Source organism: Meriones unguiculatus, chromosome 12, assembly GCF_030254825.1.
Source record: "Meriones unguiculatus strain TT.TT164.6M chromosome 12, Bangor_MerUng_6.1, whole genome shotgun sequence".
Lineage (NCBI taxonomy): Eukaryota > Metazoa > Chordata > Mammalia > Rodentia > Muridae > Meriones > Meriones unguiculatus.
The window spans coordinates 89,793,573-89,818,204 of NC_083360.1; the positions used below are offsets into that span (position 1 = coordinate 89,793,573).

At 38.1% G+C, this 24,632-nt stretch overlaps 1 protein-coding gene across 1 annotated transcript in view; it reads left to right on the forward strand.

Moving 5' to 3' along the window:
- Window positions 1-14,519: 14,519 nt before the first annotated feature.
- Window positions 14,520-24,632, forward strand: part of LOC110542713 (selection and upkeep of intraepithelial T-cells protein 2-like) — a 42,841-nt gene continuing 32,728 nt past the window's right edge. Inside the window, exons 1-2 of the mRNA XM_060365219.1 lie at window positions 14,520-14,598; window positions 23,248-23,595. Coding sequence (XP_060221202.1) covers window positions 14,523-14,598; window positions 23,248-23,595 — 424 coding nt within the window. The 5' untranslated portion in view covers window positions 14,520-14,522. The remainder of the gene's footprint in view (window positions 14,599-23,247; window positions 23,596-24,632) is intronic.

The window sequence follows — 24,632 nt, forward strand, 5'->3', positions numbered from 1 at the left end:
TTGATTATTATGTGGTGAGAGGATTTTCTTTTCTCATCTAATCTATTTGCTGTTCTGTAAGCCTTCTTTGTGTCTATAGGCATTTTTTTTCTGTTGTTGTTGTTGTTGATTTGGTTTGGTTTTTTGAGAAAGGATTTCTCTGTAAAGCCTTGGCTGTCCTGGACTCACTTTGTAGACCAGGCTGGCTTGAACCCACAGAGATCTGCCTGACCCTGATTCACCGAGTACTGGGGTTACAGGTGTGGGCCCCTGTACCTGGCTAACATCTCTTTCTTTAGGTTAGGAAATTTTTCTAACCCAAAGATTTTGTTGAAAATATTTTCTGGACTTTTGAGCTGAAATCTTCTCCTTCTATTCCTATTATTCTTTGGTTTGGTCTTTTCACAGTATCCCAGATTTCTTAAAAGTTTGGTGTCAATAACTTTTTAAATATATACCTTCTTTAACCAATGTATCATTTCTTTTATTGTAACTTCTACACCTGAGATTTTTCTCTGTATTCTGTTGGTGATGCCTATATCTCTAGTTCCTGTTCAGTTACCTAGGTTTTCCATCTCCAGAATTACTGCAGTTTTCGTTTTCTTTATTGCTTTTATTTTCATTTTCAGGACTTGAACAGTTTTATTTTTTTCCTCCACCTGTTTGATTGTATTTTCATGTACTTTTAAAGGGGCATATTCATTTCATCATTAAAAGCCTCTATCATTTTTATGAGATTGAATTAAGGTCATTTTTTTTAATGTTACAGCTGTGTTGGAATAACCAGTGAACCAGTGCTTTTTGTGTAGTAAAATAGTTCTTCTTTTGTGGTGCCAGAGGACCTCGAGGAAAGCAGGCTGAGTTGTGGGCCAGAAAATGGAGCTCAAGGGTCAGGCATACCATATTTTGAGGAATTGATCATCTCTGTTCAGCCTTCTTGGGCTGTCTCTTAACATTGTCATCATCATCATCATCATCATCATCATCATCATCACTGGTTTTTCGAGAAAGGTTTCTCTGTGTGGCCCTGGCTGTCCTAGAACTACCTCTGTAGCAGGCTGGCCTTGGACTCAGAGATCCATATGTCTCTGCCTCCCAAACACTGAGATTAAAGGCATCTACCAGCACACTGGAATAACATGATATATGTATCATTGTATGTTCATAGATACTCCCAGAATATCACGAAATAGATTGTATAGTTGAGTCTTTAGGAATTTTTCTTAGTGATATTTATTTACAGCCTCTGTATATCTTGTATTCTGTGTTAGGGAAATGGCAAAGTCATATTCCTTTCTTAGATAATATTATATAGATATCTACATGGCATTCAAGATTAATTTATTAAAATGTTATTATGGTAGATGCCATGGTTTCAGCTTTGTATTAATAGGCTCTTTTTTATTTTTGACAGTTTGTATATAAGATGAGCTGGTGAAAACTGTGGGTTGAATGTCATTACATGTCATTGATCTTTGTGTAGCCTGATGCTTCCATGTTTTCCCAGAGTTGTGAGGTTTATATTTATTATTTCTTTAATAATCTTTCTTTTCTTCCCGTAACTTTTATTATGCAAAAGTTAGCTGTCTGATTATGTCTCCCATGTGATATAGAATTTATTTATTCTTTTCATATTTTATTTTTCTTTCTTTGTCTGAATAAATCTACTTAATCTTTCTTTTTTTAGTTTAAGGCTTGATTACTCTGTTTGATTAAAGCTCTTATGTTGTTGATGCTCTCTGTTGCTTTTTGGTTTTCTTTATTATTCCCTTCAGTCAAGGATTCCAGGTTGTCCTTCTTTTATGACTTTTTAAAAACAAACTTCTCATTTTCTTCAGGAATAATTTCCCCAGTTTTAAATGTTCCTTTGAAGTTCACTAAGCCACCTTAAAAATAAATGTGAAACTAATGTCAATCTATTCATAAGTCCTTGTTTCTTTAGGATCTATTACCAGAATTCATTGTGTCCTTTCCATGTTACATCTTTTCTTATAAGCACAACGGATTACCTTAAATTTAGTGACTTAAATCAAGGTTTATTTGTTTTTATAGCTCTGTTGGTCAAAAGCCTTAAATAGGTTTCACTGGATTAAACATGAAATTTTCCAGAAGGCCAAGGAAGAACCAGTATACTTCCCTTGTATAGCTTCTAATTGTATAGGTTATATAATTATATTGTTAATTGGAGCTCCATTTGTGCATCCCCAGGATTGTTTATACTGTTGGGCCATCTTGGCTCCTTGCAACTGTGGTTATGGAGGTTATGGAGGTTATGGAACCTTGTTTTCTTGCTAATGTTATATGGAAACAGAGTTGAATTACATCATGTTTCCCATGTCACTTGCCAAACAATGAAGGGTCAGGTGTTTTTCAGTCTTACATCACTCTGTGTCTTCACTCTGACTCCAGCTAGTGAGTATCACCTGTTGTTAAAAGTTTATATTATTGGATTGGGTCCACCCAAATAATCATAGAAAGACTTTTTATTAGGGTTTATAGCATTAATTACACCAAAAGACTCCTTTTCCCATATAATAGAACATGTTTCAAATTCCCATGGAGTAGGTGTGGATAATTTTGTAGGTCAAGTTTTCTGACTTACTACAATATGGTCTCCAAAGATTTATAGGTCTCTTAAACACAAAATTCCATCAATACATTCTGAAATTTCTCTAAATTTTCATCCTATTAGAGCATCAAATCAGAGTTGATAATAGAGCATAACAGCAAAAGATAAAATGTCTGTTTTATATAGTTGTAAGAATTGATTGAATCAGTCCACTAAAAGTAGCAAAACAATGTCTCTACAGGTTAAATCATTTTTCTCTTTATTTTTTCTCTGTCTCTTTCGTCCTTCATTCCTTTCTCTTTTTCCTTCCTTCCTTCCTTCCTTCCTTCCTTCCGTCCTTCCTTCCTTCCTTCTTTCCTTCCTTCCTATCTTCCTTCTTTCCTTTCCTATTATTCCTTTCTTATTCCTTCCTTCCTCTTATTTCTTTTTGATACAGAGTAACATTGAGTAACAGTGGCTGGACTCAGTCCTCCTACCTCGGCCTCCTGAATGTTGATTATGGGCTGTATTACCACATTCAGCTCTAAAAAATTCTAAGAGTTAGTAAAATGATATTTAACTTCTTTTTGTCTGGTACACAGCTTCACTAATTTTCTAATTTTTAAATTTTCTTAGTTTCTTTTTCAGATCCCTTATTTTCCTTGTACAATAAGTGGATGGTTAATATGGCAATAGTGGTAGCATTTCTGGTGACGATTTTCACTGTCACAACCATTGCATTATTATTGATACACATCACAATGTAAGTAAACTAGAAGAGTCATTACAGTAAGACTAAAACAGGTCTTTTCTTCTCTTTATAATTTATTAGCAGCCAAGGTTCACTCAGTTTCTTAAGAGAAGACAGTTGGGGAAAGGGGTTGAATATGCTAAAACATGTACAAAGATTACAAATAATTAATAAAATATTTATTTTAAAAGCTGATAAATATTCTTAAATAATATCATAGAACCTCAAGAGAGTGGACAATGCAGTTCGGGTATATTATATGAGAGAAAATTTAATAAAAATAAGAAAAAGTGTCATAAATATCAGTTTAGTATTTCCATTATATTGTGTATTATAAAAAACTTTGAGATTATTTAACTAATGAAGTATGTATATGAATAAATAGTGGATATAAACATATTCTGTATCATTTTATATAATGTACTTGAATATTGAATGGACTTTTACATCCACAGGAGTTTTGAGTGACCAATGCCTAGTCCAAGGGATGGCCATCCTGGGAAGTCTCACTGTACCCCCTTACAAAAGACCTTTTCTAACCTAAGCTTGGTTACTGCTATGGCTCCTCATAAGATTCTCACTTACATATCCAGAGATTCTTTACCACATGTTGTAGCAAATCCTCCATAATTGCATGGAGCTAGAGTAGATAGGCCAAGAGAGAGGAGAGGAGAGTGACTTTATCCATGAGGCTAAGGGGAAGCCCTCATCCCTGCTGGCTAAGGCTTCTCTAGTACATCCTGTTGCTGGAAGTGGAGATGTAGCCACATCACTGTACCTAATGCCTTACCTACGGCCTATTAGTAAGCTCAATAATCTCGCTGGATCTCCCTCCAAGAACTTTGATGGGATTATGCCTTTCTTTTTTAAATTTTGAGACCTTAGAATAATGAGCAGATGTTGTTTCTCTCTCCCTCTCCCTGTGAAGGAACTGTAGCAACAAGGTCCCAGAGCCAATATTTCATGTTTACCAACAGGTATCTCTGTATTTATGACATAGTTTATGAATATCAATAGCTGGAACTACCACAGAAACAGGATAGATAAGATAACTATCTACATATTGCACCACTCTACCTATTATGGCTTCTAATCAGAGAACTTGAAAGATAATGATTTATCCTGTGTTCTAACCTCTATTACAGTAAGAAAAATAAAGAATATACCAAACAAAAATGACAGAGATGCAACCAACATAACAGTCAATGGGATTGCTCTAAGAAGACAGAATGAGGGATGAAGAGTCTACAGCTTAAAAAAAAAAAAAAAAACCAAATATGTTCATCACTGCTCCTGTTTAGATTTCAAAGGTCCAAGTGGTAAAAACTTGATCCCTATTATAGTAATATTGAAGGACTGTGAAACCTTTGATAAATAAGCACTAGTGGGTAAACAATGTAGAGATGCCCTCGGGGAAAAATGGGACCATGGCCCCATCCTGTTTCTTTATTTTGTTTTCTAACTATTGTGGGAGTGGTTTTTCTCTGTCCTTTACTCATTCCAGACAAAATTCCTAGAAACAGTGGCTACAAACAGTGTATTTACAGGGAAAACTAATGGGGTGAGAAGGTGTGGGGGGGAATCTGTGCTCAAAGTGGGTGTTGCTTTCAAAGTCTAAAGAATAAACATTGTCACATGCCTGCCATTGCTTCTTCCTGAGGAAGCATGGCCTACCACTGCTGCTGTCACCATCCTCTGATGATAAAATCAAACATCTTTGGCTTCCTAAAGTGGATTGAGTATCACCAACTTTCCATGGATCTCCCGGAACTTCCCTACTGGAATGAGATTCCAAAATCATCCAGATTCATGGACTGATATGTTAGTGGATGATCTGCCTCTCTAGATCCTATTCTGTAAGCCAATTTAATAAACTGAATTTTATAATGTCCATATGGTCTATGAGTTGTGTTTTTATTGTGGCTATAGGATTCAGAATAGCCTATAATGTTTGCTGTCTGTCCATTGGCCAAAAAACTCAATAAAGGATTATTCATTCCTGGTACTGGGAATGAATTTATTTACTATGATGAAGGTCAAATGCTGTTTTCTAAAAATACTAAAATCTCAACTGTTCTATTTTACTAATAAAGACCCAGGATCCAGATGCTGGGGTAAAAACCTGCTAGCTCAAAGAGGCAGAGAAAGCACCCAGTTGACCTTCCTGATGGAAAAAACTCAAAAGACTCATTAGCTAAGCTGACAGCCCAGGAGGAAAACATCAAAAAACCCAACACCAAAAGCTTGCTAGCTCAAAGTCTAAAATCCCCCAAAAGCCAGAGAGTTAGAAAGCTAAAGCCTACGCCAAAGAGCTAAAAGCTCCTTCTACTTCCATATGCTGTCTTAAATACCCTTCAACTCAAAGTCCCTCCTATTCTTTACTCCCTGTCAGCTGGTTTCTTGCTCTGCCTCTTAACCTAGGATTAACTTTATTAAATCCTGTGTACAGAAAGCTCTTGGATTAAAGGTATGTGCTAGGGATGGCTGAATCACACCATAATAAGCTGTTTACAATACACAGGAAGTTCCTGGACTAAAGGTGTGTATGAGGGCTAAACCACATCAAATAAGAAACAGGTTTTTACACACAATCTTGGGGTTCACAACTGGGTCAATATCCTGCAACAGGAAGGTTTAGGAATTAGTTACAATGGGTGAACAGGAATAAATACTTCATCGATGAGTCAGAGGTCCTGGACCAGGTGATGAGCACTGGAAGGATTGGGCACAGGAAGAACAGGGATGTTTCAGAGTGAGTCAAAGGCATGAGAAGTCCCTGGTAATGATGGGCTTATGTCCACATCTGTGGGTCCTCTAAACGGGGAATTGAATGGGGAATGCAAAAGGAGAGGGGTTTTTGAAATGGATTAAAACGGGCTGGTAGTAAGCAGCATCCACAGGGCTAAAGATATAACAAACTTATCGATAACCAAGTCTGGAACGGAGAGGATAGGATGGTCAGGGGTGGAAATGAATTAATTAAGGGGAGAAGAAGGTGGGTTTCTGGGGAGGTCAAAGGTGCCATGAAAAGGATAGCTGCACACTCCCTGAGGATATCTCAACCGAGCAGAAATACAGAGCAGACAGGAGTGACCAAAAAAAAAAAAAAAAAAAAAAAGAGAGAGAAAAACCATCCAGCCAAGGAGCATGGGAGAGGTAAGTTCTTTGGTGGAAAAGAGGAAGTTCTGCCAACCCCCATGACAGAGATGGGTGAAGAAACGGTGAGACCTGAGTAGGTGGGCAAGCTAGAGAGTGTAGCCCCTGGGCCCGCCATTTGAGAATAAGACTACTACCACAATTTGAGCCAAACTTGAAGTAAGTTTTAATTAAATACTGGCCAGAACAATGACACTGGCCAGGTCCATTCCAGAAATTGTTCACAAGTTACATTTTGAAGGAGCTTATTAAGGCAAACCTATAAGGCTGCACATTTCCCACCAGGTCTAATCAGGGACATGCATTCTGATGTACTTCCTGCATGCATATTTCCTGTCTACAAGTGCTCAAGCGTATCCAGTGCGGTCAGGTTAAACAAATTTGTGTAGGAGATTGAAAACACATGCTTGCATACACAATAGCCTCTAGCATTCTAGGAAGTATCTGTCCTTGGGCAAGGGTCTTACAGATTAGAGGCTATGTTCATTTATCAGGATCATAATCTCTGCAATATTTTATAAATGATGTATGTACACAAGTTTCATATGCATTCATATTCATAGCTCATCTATACTTAAGTAACTATGGTATCTATTTAAAACATTAATACATATATCTATATATTAAAAGAATTGAGTGGACATATATATCTGTATATATTTATATACTTAAGTTATCAAATATGTTTTCTAGAGTGTTATAACCCGCCTTACTTTTTCCTGAAGCTCGCTTCTTATTGTTCCTCCCCATCCTTTCTCCCAGTCAAGCTATGGCGAATTACCATGAGTATTTTATATTAACTACTTTCTTTTTTAATTTTTTTAATATTAGTTACAGTTTGTTAACTCTGTATCCCTGCTGTATCCCTGCTCCCTGTTTCCCTCCCAATCCCACCCTCCCTCCCTCATCTCCTCCCTGCCCCTTTCCATGTCTGATAGGGGAGAACCTCCTCCCCTTTCATATGATACTGGTTTATCAGGTCTCTTCAGGACTGGCTGTCAAGTCCTTCTCTGTGGCCTAGCAGGGCTGCTCCTCCCTCTAACTACTTTCTTTTGTGTTTTCAAAACATAGTTGCTTTGTCAGCCTGGGCAACTACTTTGCTCCTTTGCTTAACTGGACTAACTGGTTATTTCGTTGCTAGTATTTTTTGTTGTTGTTGTTTATTGTTAACTGTAGGAAGAACATTAGAACTTAAGACTATTCCTTTGTGCTTCTACAATTCTTTCCCTTTTCTATGTGAAAGTACAGCATTTAAAATACATTCCTCATAGCTTTTCATTCAGCACTCAGTGTACGACAGGTATGAGTCAGATTTGGTTTTCCCCTGGGTCAGATTTGGTTTTCCCCTGGGTAAGTCTTGTTAGTAATTGAGTAATGCCAGATGCAGTCACTGAAATAAACAACAATCTCATTTGTGCGTGGTTATGAATATTTCTGGGGAAGACACCTAAGTATTAGGTTTACAGAATTATGTGGCCAGACTTTCAGGGTAGGAGTAGTTGTGTAAGTAGTTGGTTTCCCTGATCATCATCTAACTCTGGCATGCTTTGTGGGTCAGGGAAACTAATATGAGAGTTATCTGAAACTTAGATGACTCGACCTCTGCTTTAATAGAGACAACAAAGAGTTGACTTGGGATAATCAAGCTCAGGTAAGTAAGGGGATGTATTAATATTTTAGGATATGGTTTTTCTTCAAAGGTAATTTTTATTTCTTCTATTTTTGTTCTTCCTTGTGCCCCCTGAGAAGGAATACTGTCTCCTTAGAAACAAGTCCCCCATTTTTTAATTGCATTACTTGATTTGTTGCTTTTTAAATTCTTTCGTTCTTTACATATACTGGATATTAGTCCTCTGTCAGATAAAGGGTTAATGAAGATTTTTTTCCCAATCTTTAGGCGGTCGTTTTGTTTCGATGACGGTGCCCTTTGCTTTACAGAAGCTTTTCAGTTTCATGAGGTCCCATTTATTGGTTGTTGATCTTAGAGCCTGTGCTGTTGGTGTTCTGTTCAGGAAGTTGTCTCCTGTGCCAATGAGTTCTAGGCTCTTCCCCACTTTTTCTTCTAACAGGTTTAATGTGTCCGGTTTTATATTGAGATTTTTGGTCCACTTGGACTTTAGTTTTGTGCCCGGTGATAAGTATGGATCTATCTGCATTTTTCTACATGTAGCCATCTAGTTATACCAGCACCAATTGTTGAAGATGCTGTCTTTTTTCCATTGTATGGTTTTGGCATCTTTGTGAAAAACCAGGTGTCCGTAAGTGTGTGGGTTTATTTCAGGGTCTTCTATTCGATTCTTTTGATCTACCAGTTGGTTTCTATGCCAGTACCATGCAGTTTTTAGTATTATTTCTCTATAGTACAGTTTGAGATCAGGGATGGAGATACCTCCAGAAGGTCTTTTATTGTACAGTACTGTTTTGGAAATTCTGGGTTTCTTGTTATTCCATATGAAGTTGAGAATTTTTCTTTCAAGGTCTGTAAAGAATTGTGTTGGTATTTTGATGGGAATTGCGTTGAATCTGTAGATTACTTTTGGTAAGATGGTCATTTTTAACTATGTTAATCCTGCCAAGCCATGAGCATGGGAGATCTTTCCATCTTCTGATATCTTCTTCTAATTCTTTCTTCAGAGACTGGAAATTTTTTTTCATACAAGTCTTTGACTTTCTTGGTTAGGGTCACACCAGGGTACTTTATGTCCTTTGTGGCTATTGTGAAGGGTGTTGTTTCCTTAATTTCTTTCTCAGCCCTTTTGTCTCTTGTATACAGGAGGACTACTGAATTCTTTGAGTAAATTTTGTGTCCAGCCACTTTGCTGAAGGTGTTTTTCAGCTGAAGGAGTTCTCTGGTTGAATTTTTGGGGTCACTCAGGTATACTGTCATATCATCTGCAAATGGTGATACTTTGACTTCTTCCTTTCCAATTTGTATCCCCTTGATCTCCTTTAATTGTCTTATTGCTTTAGCTAGTACTTCAAGAACTATGTTGAAGAGGTATGGAGAGAGTGGGCAGCCTTGCCTTGTCTCTGATTTCAGTGGGATTGCTTTAAGTTTCTCTCCATTTAGTTTAGATGTTGGCTATAGCTTGCTGTATATTGTCTTTACTATGTTCAGGTATGTGCCTTGTATCCCTGATCTCTCCAATAAAAAGCAACAACTCAAGTAAGCCAATTAAAAAATAGGGAACACAGTTAAACAGAGAATTCTCAATAGAGGAATATGGAACGGCAGAGAAACACTGAAAGAAATTCTCAACCTCCTTAGTCATCAGGGAAATGTAAATCAAAACGACCCTAAGATTTCACCTTACACCCATGAGAATGGCTAAGATCAAAAACTTAAGTGACAACAGATGCTGAAGAAGTTGTGGAAAGGGAGGAACCCTCCTCCATTGCTGCTGGGAATGTAAACTTGTACAACCATTTTGGAAGTCAATCTGGCACTTTCTCAGACAACTAGGAATAGCACCTCCTCAAGATGCAGCTATACCACTCCTATACCATATCCAAAAGAGGCTCAAGTACACAATAAGGACATTAGCTCAACCATGTTTGTAGCAGCTTTATTTGTAATACCCAGAAGCTGGAAACAACCCAGATGCCCCTCAACTGAGGAATGGATACAGAGATTGTGTTACATCTGTACAATGGAATAGTACTCAGCAATAAAAAACAAGGAAATCATGAAATTTGCAGACAAATGGTGGGATCTAGAAAAGGTCATCCTGAGTGGGCTGTCCCGGAAGCAGAAAGACACACACCGTACATAGTCACTCATATAGACATATAATATAAGATAAACTTACTAAAATCTGTGCACCTAAAGAAACTAATCAAGAGGAAGGACTCTGGCTAAAATGTTCAATCCCCTTCCAGAAAGGCAAAGAGGATGGACATCAGAAGAAGGAGAAAACAGGGTACAAATTAGGAGCCTGACACATAGGGCCTCTGAAAGGCTCTGCCCTGCAGACTATCAAAGCATATGCTGAGACTTATGGTCAAACTTTGGGCAGAGTTCAGGGAATCTTATGAAAGAAGTGGGAATTAGTAAGATCTGGAGAGGACAGGAACTCCACAAGGAGAGCAACAGAACCAAAAAATCTGAGCACAGGCGTCTTTCCTGAGATTGATACTCCAACCAAGTACCATGCATGGAGATAACCTAGAACCCCTGCACAGATGTATCCCATGGCCGTTCAGTGTCCAAGTGGGTTCCATAGTAATGGGAACAGGGACTGTCTCTGACATGAACTGATTGGCCTGCTCTTTGATCACCTCCCCCTGAGGGGGAAGCAGCCTTACCAGGCCACAGAGGAAGACAATGCAGCTACTCCTGATGAGACCTAATAGACTAGGATCAGAAGGAAGGAAAAGAACACCTCCCCTATCAGTGAACTTGGGGAAGGGCATGTGTGGAGAAGGAAGAGGAAGGGAGGGATTGGGAGGGGAGGAGGGAGGAAGCTACAGGGCGATACAAAGTGAATAATGTGTAATTAATAGAAAAATTTTAAAAATTAAAAAAAATGAAAAAAAGAAACAATTTCTAAGGACTTAGAAGTATATTTATAGATTAGTAAATCTTGGGGTCCAGAAAGACAGTGAGTTAGTTCCTGCTTGAAGAATAACACCCAAGTTTCCTTTATGGGTCAGTTGACAAAGCTCTGTAACATTGACTCTTAGGGGATATTGAGCTCAGGTTCCGGAGCGTGGTTTGATTAGGGTTAAAGAAAATATATATGTATGGCTATTACTTGTCACACACGTAATAAGGAGACTTGTCCCCATCCTATGTTCTTCTCCCAGAATAACGTCTCTGTTATATCTAGTTGTAGTGAATAAAATCAGAAAAGGATAGAACATGTGGGATGTCCCTGCTGAGTTTTTACAATGTGCTTTTTTTAATGCAATTTCTAAAATAGGCCAACAAAGAAGACAAATACTTCATGTTTTCAGTCACACTTGGAAGTTTAATAACTTATATCCTAGAAATAGCTACATGAAAAGGACCAGAACAATGCAATTAACAGACATGTTAATGTGAAAACAGAAATCTCCCAGGGGTCCCACCCCTAGACAAGGAACTGCAGTCAACTAATGACTCCTCTAAAGAAGTAGAATTAGCCTCCCTCAGAGATAAGCCCCCATATCTGTTTTCCAGTGCAGAGTGGTCAGCCTAAAAACTATATACACACCAAAAAGAAAAAAAAAAAAACTCAGCAGGATACGTGTATATGTGTGTGTGTGTGTGTGTGTGTATCACATGCATACATATTCATGCAAATATACATTTTTCTGTATTATTGTCGTTACAATAATAAAGTTACTGTTTAAAAACTATTGTTTTTCTGCTTCTGAGACAGCTCACTCAGTATGATCTTTTCTAGATCTCACCATTTACCTGAAAATTTCATGATTTCCTTGTTTTTTATTGCTGAGTAGTATTCCATTGTGTAAATGTACTACAATTTCTGTATCCATTTCTCCGTTGAGGGACATCTGGGTTGTTTCCAGCTTCTGGCTATTACAAATAAAGCTGCTACAAACATGGTTGAGCAAGCGTCCTTGTTGTGTACTTGAGCATATTTTGGATATACGCTTAGAAGTGGTATAGCTGGGTCTTGAGGTAGCACTATTCCTGTTTGTCTGAGAAAGCACCAGGTTGATTTACAAAGTGATTGTACAAGACTATAGTCAGATGGAAGGGGAGGAAGACCTCCCCTATCATTGGACTGGGGGAGGGGCATAGGAGAAGAAGAGAAAGAGGGTGGGACTGGGAGGGTTTGAGGGAGGGGTTACAGCTAGGATACAAAGTGAATAAACTGTAATTTAAAATAAAATAAAATTAAACTATTGTTTGTACATTACAATACAAAAATGTTTGTATATTACAAAATGAGTGTGTGTGAGTAATAAAGAAAAGATGCTATTGGCTTGAGAGTGGGTAATATAAGTGAAGCTAGAGAGAGGAAAAGAAGAGGGAGAGTAATATGACTGCATATCAATTAAATAATATTTTTTAAAAGTTGATTTCATAGTAGAGAGCTGAATAATCACTAGACTATGGAAAGGGGAAAGAGATGATAAAGTGAGAGATATTTGTTCTTTTTAAGATGTATTAAAATATAATTATCTAGGAGAAATAATTCTACTAGGAAAACTAGTTTACAACAATTTACTGAACCACCCAGATGTGGCAGTTCAAGCCTTCAACCCCAGTACCCAAGAGACAGAGGCAAGCTGGTCTCTGTGAGTTCAGAGACAGCCTTGTCTTAAGAACGAGTTCTAAGATAGCCAGGGTTCCAGTACACAGAGAATCCCTGTCTGGAGTAAGCAAAAAAAAAAAAAAAAGACAAATTTACTGTATGTTTTTAAAAGAACTGGAAGAGGTAAGCAATAGATTTTAACTTGAAAATTTTATATATTGAAATATCACACTGTAGCACATAAAATGTTCACTTACCACATTAACAGAATGTCAGAAGAAATGAAACTTAGACTTTCTGAATATGACATTAATTTTCCTTGGAAATATTTCAACTCACAGGAACTGTGATTTCCTGAACAAGACCTGCACAGGATTCATCCCATCATTTGCCGTTGTACAAGTTGTTGAAACTCACGAGACCTCCTCCCACCCTGAGGCTTCACACGAAGAGAGCAATTGCCCGGTGGGGGAAAAGATGCTTTTCAGTGATGTAGCCACTCTTGAGCCATGTTTTCACAAACAAACCTTTATGATGGTCCTTTAAATATCCTAATTAAAATAAGAAGATTATCAAAAACATAAATAATTTAAAAAAGAACATGAAAGTATAAAGGAAGGCAGTTGGAAAGAGAAAGATTAGTGGAAATGTGAGGGCACAAGAAAGGGCAATGCATGTGAATCCAAAATACATACATGTATGAAAATGTCATAATGTCATTCATTACGTATAATTTATGTACACTAATAAAATGAAAAAGAAAGAGGGAGATATTGAGATGGGTCAGTAGTTACGAGTACTTTTTGATATTGCAAAGGACCCAGGTGTAATTCTGGCACCCACACGGTGGTTCACAACCATATTTAACTCCAGTTCCAGGAGATCCAGCAAACTCTTCTGACCTCTGTGGGCACAAGGGATGCAACTGAAAACACACATATATGCAAGTAAAACTACACACAGAGACACACATACACAAAAAATTCTAAAAGATTGTGAAACGTATTTGATATATGCATGCATACATTTTATTGTATTTATATTCTAATTTCAAGAAGAATATTTCAAAAACATTTTTATATTTCCTAAAAATAAGGAACATATCAGAAAATATATACATAAGATTTATTTTAAAGTTCCATTCAATTTTCCATTTCTCTATAACACAAGTATCTAGCCTGTAGTGTATGTGATAGAAATATAAAACTATTACATTTGAAACTTGTATCAAAGGCCAAAATACTAAGTAGGTGATTTAAAAAAACCTTCATATAAGACTATGACAATTTTTTTCACCTCAACTCTTTACAAACCATAAGGTACTCAAAATATGACTCTAATTATGAATTATACATAAGAATAAAATTCAGAATAATGAGTACAGGAGAGAAAGTCACATACCCTTCTAAAAGGCCAACATGATTACTCTAATAACTGCAAAGGTAAATCTGTTTAATTATTTTTTATATAATTAGCTAAATGTGACAGACACTTACAATACAGAGCCTTTGAGACTTGGATCTGTTTGGTAGTTCCATAACTTTATCGGGAGAGACAGGTGACCTGATAAAATTTCCAAAACCAAAATACAGCATCAAGCCTGGGAGGATGTGATCATCTAATGAGGAAGAAATGTCTGAAAAAAAATCTAGTCATTACATGGAACATTCCTGAAACTAGGACTGCCAGATTTAGCAAATAAAAATGGTAGGATGATAAACATCATGAGGTAAATGACTGCAATAAACTTATTCATTGTCTGAAATGGCGTGTAGTTCTGCTTGAAAAGCCAGTTGTTATAGAAAAGTATGGAAGTATTTGATTCCTGCAATTTTTGCTTGAGTTTCCAGTGGTCAATAACTGTTGTCTCACCACAGGTATAATGGGAGCTATAAGAATACCTCTCGATGAGCACTGTGCTGTCTTCTGCCTCCTTCAGATGGTAGCAGTCACTTCAGGTATGAATCTCTCACATACCCTTGGGAGCCTTAGCAACATCAAGTACCTCAGACAAATCAAGGTTTGGTACATAGGACAGGCTTTTTGTTTTTGTTTTTACTATTATTATTATCATTATTTAATTTATTCACTTTGTATCCCAGCTGTAGTTTCCTCCCTCATCTCCTCCTAATCCCACCCTACCTTCCCCCCCACCTTATGTCTCTCCCCTAGTCCACTGATAGGGGAGATCCTCCTCCCCTACAATCTGACCCTAGCCTATCAGGTCTGAATCCTCTCTCTCTGTGGCCTAGTAAGGCCACCTTCCCAGGAAGTTGATGATCAAAGAGCAGGCAATCATTCCAGGCAACAATGAAAAGGACAGGGTATTTAAACTGTTGCTCTTACAGTTTGAATGTCACAATGAAGACAGTCAGGAAAGTATTCAGCTTAGAGTAACAACTAATTATGTCTCATCCGCAAATATTCTTTCACTTGGTTTGTTTCAGCTTCTAGAAGGAAAGTAAAATAAAGACATCAAATGCTTGCCTTGAGAACTCGATATTCCTACTATCAATTTTATATAAAGGAATTGGTACAGGGTGCGTAGACATATAATCCATCTGAATTAAGACTACAATAGGAGAAATGATGGAAGATTCTGTCTTACACCTATCAGAATAGCTAAGATCAAAAACTCAAATGACAGCACATGCTGAAGAGATTGAAGCAGATGCTGAGACTCCACAGACAAACTTGGGCAGAACACAGGGAGTCTTATAGAAGACTGGAGGAATAAAAGGACCCAGAGTGGACAGGAGCCCCCACAAGAATACCAACAGAGCCAACAAATCTGGGCCCAGGGGGCCTGGGAAGCCTGGTGCACCAAGCTACATGCATGGAAAGGACGTAGGCCCCTTGCTCATATTTAGCCAATAGGAAGTTCAGTCTCCATGAAGGTTCCCTAGTAAGGGGAGCAGGGGCTATCTACAACATAGACTCTGTTGCCTGTTCTAAGATCACCTCCCCCTGGTGGGGCAGCCTTGCCAGGCCACAGAGGAAGAGGATGCAGGTAGTCCTGATGAGACTTGATAGGTTGGGGTTAGTTGGTAGGGGTTGAAGGGCTCCCCCTTTCTGAGGACTAAGGGAAGAGGATGGGGGGGAGGAGAGAGGGTGGGAATGGGATGAAACGAGGGAGGGGACTGTGATCGGGATTAAAGTGAATAAATTAAAAAAATATATATATAAAAAAACAAAACAAAAAAGAAAGTCTTTTTCTGTGTGAATGAATTCAAGCCTATAGCTGACTCTCTCTTCTGTCAGACTGGTGTATCTAGACTTATGTTGAGGTTCTTGATCCATGTGAAGTTAAGTTTAATGATAGGTGATAAGTATGAATCTATTTGCGTCCTTCAACGTACAGCCATCAACTTTGACCAGTGCTGTTTGTTAAAGGTGTTGTCTTTTATTCCAGTGTATGTTTTGGGCTTTTTTGTTTTTTAATCCAAAACGGGTGTCTATAGGTGTATGAACTACTTAGGTGTGGGTCTTCGGCTAAATTTCAAAGATAAATATTTCTGCTTTTGTTACTGTAGCACTTCAGTACAATTTAAGGAGAGTGATGATGCCTCCAAATGTTTTTTTTTAATTATTATTATTTAAGAATGTTACAGCTATCCAGGGTTGTTTATTAACACTTTACATCCTGTTGTAGTCCCTTCCCTCCTCCCCTCACAGTCCCACTTTCTGTCCCTCCTCCCCTTTTCCCCAGAAAATAGAAGCTCCCTTTCCCTTCCACCCCAGGTCATCAAGTTGCATCAGGACTGAGTCTGTCCTCTCTCTCTCTCTCCTTTCCTCCCTCCCTCCCTTCCTCCCTCCCTCCCTCCCTCCCTCCCTCTCTCTGTGGCCTAAAAGGCAGTCCTGCCAGGGGAAAGTGATGAAAAAAAGCTGGCCCGTGAGTGCACATCCAATGTAAGTCTCCACTTCCCTTACTAGAGGACCCATATGAGGCCTAAGCTGCCATCTGCTACATCTTTGTAGGGGGCCTAGGTCCTGTTCCTGCATTGATTGATGCAGTCCTTGGTTGATGCTTCAGTCTCGGTAATTTCCTCTGGGCTCTGGTTAGTTGTCTCTGTTGGTCTTCTTGTGGAGCTCCTGTCATTTCCATGTTCTTTTCTCTTTTCTCCCACATTTATTTCCTCAAAACACCCTATACATCACCCAATATTTGGGTGTGAGTCTCAGCATCTGTTTTGAGGCACTTCTAAGTAGCGCCTACCAAAGCATCTTTCATCGTGTCGGGGTTGACACTCTCCGAAACGGTGAGTCTTTTGTTGACTCAGGAATTGGAGTCAGTTCTGGAGTCAGTTCAGGAGTTCAGGAGCCCAACTGGGCAGAACAGCAGCTCCTTCTCTGTTTCTTTTTCTTTTTTGTTTTCTTTTTTCTTTTTTTTTTTCTTTTCTCTTTTTGCATTTCTCTTTTTTAAATATTTATTTTGTTACATTAATTACATTTTATTGGCTTTTTATCCCAGCTGTAATCCCTCCCTCATTCCCTCCCAACCCTACTCTCCCTCCCTCATTCCCTCCCTCATCTCCTCCCATGCTCCTCTCCAAGTCCACTGATAGGGGAGGTCCTCCTCCCCCTCCATCTGAACTAGCTTATCAGCTTTCATCAGGACTGGCTGCAATGTCCTCCTCTGTGGTCTGGCAAAGCGGCTTCTCCCCCGGGAAGGGGTCAAAGAGCCAGCCATTGAGTTCATGTCAGAGACAGTCCCTATTCACCTTACTAGGGTACTCACTTGGATACTGACCTGCCATGGGCTACATCGGAGCAAAGGTTCTAGGTTATATCCATGAGTGGTCCTTGGTTGAAGTATCAGTCTCAGAAAAGACTCCTATGCTCAGATATTTTGATTCTGTTGTTCTCCTTGTGGAGTTTTCCAGGTCTTACTAATTCCCCCTTCTTTCATATGATTCCCTGCACTCTGCCCAATGTTTGGTTATGAGTCTCAGCATCTGCTTTGATACACTGCTGGGTAGAGTCTTTCAGAGGCCCTCTGTGTTAAGTTCCTGTCCTGTGTCTTGTTTTCTCCTTCTTCCAATGTCCATCTCATTTGTCTTTCTGAGGATTAATCATCCTCCTCAGGACCTTACACCCTTCAGAACGGCTAAGATCAAAAACTCAAGTGACAATACATGCTGGAGAGGATGTAAAGAAAAGGGAACCCTCTTCCATTCCTGATGGGAATGTGAACTTGTACAACCACATTGGAAATCAATCTGGTGCTTTCTCAGACAATTAGGAATAGTACTTCCTCAAGATCCAGCTATATCACTCCTAGGCATATATCCAAAAGAGGCTCAAATACACAACAAGGACATTTGTTCAACCATGTTTGTAGCAGCTTTATTCATAATAGCCAGAACCTGGAAACAACCCAGATGTCCCTCAACAGAGGAATGGATACAGAAATTGTGGTACATTTATACAATGGAATACTACTCAGCAATTAAAAACAAAGAAATCATGAAATTTGCAGGTAAATGGTGAGATCTAGAAAAGATCATGCTGAGTGAGGTATCCCAGAAGCAGAAAGACGCACATGCTATATACTCACTTGTAAGTGGATACTAGACCTATAAAATAAGATAAACATACTAAAAATCTGTACACCTAAAGAAGCTAAACAAGAAGGAAGATACTGTGTATTTCTTGAATACAGCAGAATGATGAATCCTGCTTTTGCATCCATTCTGTTAGGATGTGTCTTTTTATTGTGAAATTTAGTCCATTGATATTGAGAGACATTAATGACCAATGGTTCTAATTCTTGTTATTTTGATGTTGGCGGTGGTAGTGTGTGCTTGCATGTGTACATACGCAAGTGTATACTTCCCTTCTTTAGGTTTTGCTGGTGTGAGATTATTTGTTGTTGGTATTTTCTTGAGTGTAGTTAACCTAGTTGGGTTGGAGTTTTCCTCTGTTACCTTTTGTAAGTCTTAATTTGTGGATAAATATCCTTTAAATTTGACTTTGTCATGAAATATTTTATTTCCTCCATCTATGATCATTCAAAGTTTTGCTGTGTATAGTAATCTGGCCTGTAATTCATGGTCTTTTAATGTCTGAGAGACATTGGTTCAGGCCCTTCTGGCTTTGAGAGTCTCCACGGAGAAGTTGGATGTAATCCTAATATTTTACTTGGCCATTTTCTATTGCAGCTTTTAATATTCTTTAATTGTTCTGTTTAGGGTTTAGTGTTTAGTGATTTGATTGCTATGTGATGCAGGAACTTTTCTGATCCACTTTATTTGGCATTCTGTAATATTCTCATAGCCTAGGAATGCCCTTTATTTTAGAAACATTTCTATGATTTTGTTCAATGTGTATTCTAGATTTGAGCTGTGATACTTCTACTTCTATACATATTATTTTTGGATTTATTTTTTTCATGGTTTCCCAGATTTTCTGGAAGTTTCGTGCTAGGAATTTCTTAGATTTAACAATTTATTTGACCAATGAATGTATTTCTTCTATCAAATTTTTATTTCCTGAGCTTCCTTCTTCCATCTCTTGAATTCTGTTGGACATGCTTGTGTCTGTAGTTCCTGTTTGATTACCTAGATTTTCGGCTTAAAGAATTCATTCAGTTTGTGTTTTCTTTATCACTTCTATTTCTATTTTTGTGTCTTGAACCTATTTGTTTTGTTTTGTTTTGTTTTGTTTTTTTCTTGGTTTTCTTGACAATCTTTAAGGAATTTAATGGTTTATTTCAATATTTTACTTCTTGGTAGAGGATTCAAGTCCAATAAGAAAATAACTGGTTTTTCCATGTCACTATTGCACAGATAGGTTCAGTATTGAGGCAAGCAGATCCACTGTTGCATAATTTCATTAATGATTTTTTTCCCAACTTGACTTTCAAAGAAAGTTCCACTATTGTGAAAGCTATCCAGCTGGGAGAAAGTCTCCAGGTTTATCTCTCTCTTTCTCTCTCTCTTCAAGTAGGGTGTTTTATGTCTCTAACAATAGGGATTTATCATGTAGCTAACATAAAGGAGTATGACTTCTACATTTTAAGAAACTTGCTGCTGGAGAGGTGGTTCATGTGTTGGAATACCTGCTGTTCTTCCATTCTCAGCACCCACATGAGAGATCAACACCATCTGTAACTCCATTTCCCAAAGATCTGTCGCCTTCATCTCCCTTTAGAGAGATGCACCAGACATACACATGTACACAGACACTTGCAGGCAAAATGCAGATGCACATAAAATAAAAATAATACATTTATAATTTTAGTAAACTTTATTCTCTGGAGCAATTTCTGGTTACTGAAAATATATATACTATATTCTAGAATAAAAAAGGGCACAGATTTTTCTCTAACAAAGACTTTTCTGCATTTAATATCTTAACGTATTATGGTACATTTATTACACCTGAACAACTATTGACAAAACATTACTGATTAAAGTTCAAATTTAGATTAGGGTTCACTCATGTTTTACTACTGAGTCTTAATGCTTTTTCTTACTGACCTTATGTTGCTTGCCTCAAAACTGAAACCCATTAATGAAGAAGCTCATCAGTGTCAAATCCATACTTTTCCATACATAATTGTTTGTAATATATTATAAATAAGTTGGATTTTATTCATTCAGTGTCATCCTATGCTGGTTCTCTGTAGGTTGCTCTTAACATATCCTAGACAAAGACAAGATGAACTCTCTCGTTGTGAAAACAAAACGAACAATGAAATTGCTGATACTATTTAGAATTCTCTGACCAGGGATTCCCCCTGTGGTATGGAGAGGTATCACACACACACACACACACACACACACACACACACACACACACACCTTCTCTCTAATTATGGTCTTTCCTTGGTCCTGCTGTCCTGATTCCTCAGCTTTAAGAACACTCTTCTGAGAAACTGCTGGAGTGTGTCCCAAGCAGAAGAGTTTTATGTGCTATATTTACCATGGTTTTTTATCTTTTTTTTTCTATGATCAGACCATAAAATCTCGGTATTTATTATATAGATACATAATGTCTTATATATACCAGTACAGTGTGATGCAGAAAAACTCCATTATAAAAATTCCAGAAGTTATACACAGCTATTCCCTTTTCCTCTCCCAGCAGAAGAAGTAACAGCTCTTTGTGTTGCATCTGTACTCCTGCTTTGTCTAGAATGCAATTTAGTATATTAAAATATATGTCCATTTTAAACTGATTTCTTTCATTTACAAAGATTGATTAAGCTTCATCCTTATTACTCATCTTTAATAAAAAACTTTGAAAACAAAATTTAATATAATATATTTTGGTCATATTTTCTCCTCCCTTTATTTCTCCCAGATCTTCCTCACCCCCAACCTCATTCTTTCTTTGTCTCTCTTTCTATCTATCTACCTATGTATCTCTATTTCTATTTCTTTCTAGATCACTTGCTGTGGCTCTCTTGTTCCTTCTATCTGTCTCTCTCACTTTCTAGCAAGAACAAAAAACAAGAAACTAAGACAAAACAAGCAAAGAAACACAAAAATAAAAATCAAAATAAACAAGCAAAGAACCAATAAAGCAAAAAAGAATGGAAGAACAAAGGAAAATAAAACCAAAAGTCCTCCAACATACAACTGAGTTAGTTTTGGGTTGACCAAATACTCCTAGACTTGGCGTCTTCCATGGAGTGTCATTAATATACCCATTGAGATTTCATTGGAGAAAAGGGATTTTTCCTTCAAAAAGTGGGTTCCAATTGTGTATCACTTCTGTTAGGGGTGGGATCCAATTTCCACTTTCCCCACTCATTACAGAGACCATGTCTAGCTTAAACCTGTGAAGGTATTGTGGGTACTTCCACAGTCCCGTTGTGTTCAGATGTGAATCAGTCTTGTTGGACATTGTTTCCTGGCAGTCAGCCATTACTTCTGACACAATCTTCCTGACTCCTCTTCTGCATAAATCTTTGAACATTAAGGGATAGGTTTTTGATGAAGACATCTCATTTTACTTTGAGTGTTCCAAAGTTTCTCACTCTCTGTGTATTATCTAGCTGTGGGTCTCTCTGTTAATTTCCATCTAGGGAGGAACTTTCCTGATAAGGAGTGAGCTAGGTACTGATCTATAGGTATAGCAATATGTTATTAGGAGTCATCGTATTACTGTGTTACTTTAGCAGAATAGTACTATTAGGTTTTTCCCTAGGGCCATGAGTTATATGATCTCAGGATCTTGGACACTTTAGCAGTGTCAATAATGGTTTCTGTACCATAGAATAAGCCTCAAATCCCATCAAAAATGGTTGGTAACTCCCCTAACATTTGTGTCACTATTGTACCAATAGTGACAATATTGTACTAATTAATATTTTATTTTATAACTGCATGAGAGTAGGTTTTCTCACCTATTAAAGGACATTTTGATTACTCCTTAATTTTAGAAACTGTGAATAAAAATTTTATTGACATCTATGTATAGATTTCAATATAGTTGTATTCTTCAGTTTATTTGGACTAGATATAGAATCATGACTATAGAAAAAAGTATGGTAAGCCCACATCTAACAGTGCTAGAAAGTGCCAAATTGTCTCCCATACTGTCTGAATCATTCTGCATTGCTACAATCAATAAATAACAGTTGTCTTTTTTCACCTTGTTTGCCACCTTTTTGTGTCGTCAATCGTTCAGATTTCAGCTATATTATTAATAGGTTGATAGCTTATTGTTGTTTCGATTCACAGTATTCTAATAGCACAATATGGAGCTAATTTTCATCTTTATTATGGAGAGCTAAGGCTGTACTCTGCTCTACTTTACCTCATGTGCATCAGAAGTTTCCAGGTTAAATATTGCTTTAAGTGACTCCATTTTACACTTGCAGCAGTTTGCTGCATTTTAAGTGAACATGCTGAGTTGGAAGAACTGTACACATTTGTTCAAGTAACCATCTTCACAAACCCAGTATGAATCATGAGGAACAAAATTACAATAAAAAAAACATACAAGTAAAGAAAATAACAGTTATGAAGTTTTCACAGTAGATCATGAACATCTGGGCACTTGGCCATATCAAGAATATATCACAAAACCCAGGTATGTTTTTTAACACATCAGAGCAATGGATGTGCCAATACTCTCATCAGTATCACATAAGGAGTGGACAATTTAACACAAAGTGGCAGCAGTGATTGCCACACTCTCATCTACATACACTGTGCATGTAGCATAATACCAATGGACTATAGGTTCTTCACTATACCTTAAGACTTAGGTCATCAAAATCTTTACAACATGACAAGACCTACTCTTGTTGCCATTTTTTTTCATACTAGTCGTTTCCCTGACCTAGTCTTGCACACTTTTTTGATTTGCCTTGCATCCAATCTGTCTTGAAGTAGCTCAGTATCTCCAATTGTTCCTTGAAATCTCTAACCATCAGTAGTTACACTTTATGCTTCTGTATCACTAAGTAATTTGCAACTGAAATGCCTTTAGAATAAACCAAGAAATTTTTTTTAAACCAAGTGAAGTATGTGTGTATGTTTGAGAGACAAGGTAGAAAACAGAAGTGGGATAAACAGAATGATTTCCACAAAGGGTGTGCACATGTTTGTTAATTCACACTCTTGTTTTCTCATATTTATAATCTTCCACAGAGCAATTCACAGTGATTGGCTTACAGAGAACAGTCCTGGCTCCACTGGGTGAAAACCTTGAGCTCAGCTGTCAGCTGTCCCCACCACAACAAGCACAGCACATGGAAATTCGCTGGTTCCGGAATCGCTATACAGAGCCCGTGCACCTGTACAGAGATGGTAAAGACATGCGACGTGAAATTATCTCCAAGTATGTGGAGCGGACAGAACTCCTAAAAGATGCCATTGGAAATGGGAAAGTGACCCTCAGGATCTTTAAGGTGACAGCTGATGATGAAGGGTCATACCACTGCTTCTTCAGAGATGGCGAGTTCTATGAAGAGCACATCACAGAGGTCAAGGTCACAGGTAGGCACGGGTGCCTCTGAGACTGCTGTGTACCCATCATCATATCTTATCTAAGGTTGAGTGGTTGAAAAATTCTTAGTGTTAAACTTTTATTGCATGTTTTGATTAGCAAGCTTAACTCTATATGTTTAGTTTTTGAGTTGGATGTCAGGAAAGATCAAAAATAAAAATTACAACAGTACAGAGATTGGTACTATCAGCAAATACTTTCTTGTTATTTCTATATGCATTGCTATATTTCTAACATAACATCAGATTCTTTTTAGGTTGATTTACTATCTTTTTAAATTTTCTTTTGGAATTTTTTAAAATTCACAATACAGCCTGATCACAGTCCCCATCCCTCTTCTCCTCCCTATCCCAGCCTCACCCTCCCTTCTATTCCTCCATCTCTTTGTCCTCAGAGAAGGGGGGGACCCACCCCCATTGGTACCAGCCTACCCTGGTACATCAAGTCACAGAAGGACAAGGCAGAGCCACTCCTATTGAGGCCAGGCAAGGCAGTCCAGCTATGTCAAAGGGCAGTCAAAAGTATCAGAGACAGCCCCCATTCTAATTGCGAGGAGACCTACATGAAGAACAAGCTGCACATTTGCTACATATGTGTAGGGGGTCTAGATTCAGGCCATGCATGCTCTTTGGTTGGTAGCTCAGTCTCTGTGGGCCCCATGGCCCAGGTTAATTGCTCTGTAGGTCGTCTTGAGTTGTCCTTGGTCCTTCTGACTCCAGAATCCTTCCCTCCACTCCTCCATAAGACAGCCCGAGCTCTGCCTATTGTTTGGCAATGGGTCTCCACATCTGTTTCCATCAGCTGCTAGGTTCCTGTCTGCAAGAATAGCAGAGTTTCATCATTAGTGTCAGGGGTTGGGTCTCTCCCATGGGGTGGGTCTCAAGTTGGGCCAGACAGTGGTTGGTCATTCCTTGGATCTCTGTTCTATCTTTATCCCTAAACTACTTGTAGGCAGGACAGATTTTGGATTGAAGGTTTTATGGGTGGACTGGTGTTCCCCTCCCTCCACTGGAAGTCCCACCTGGCT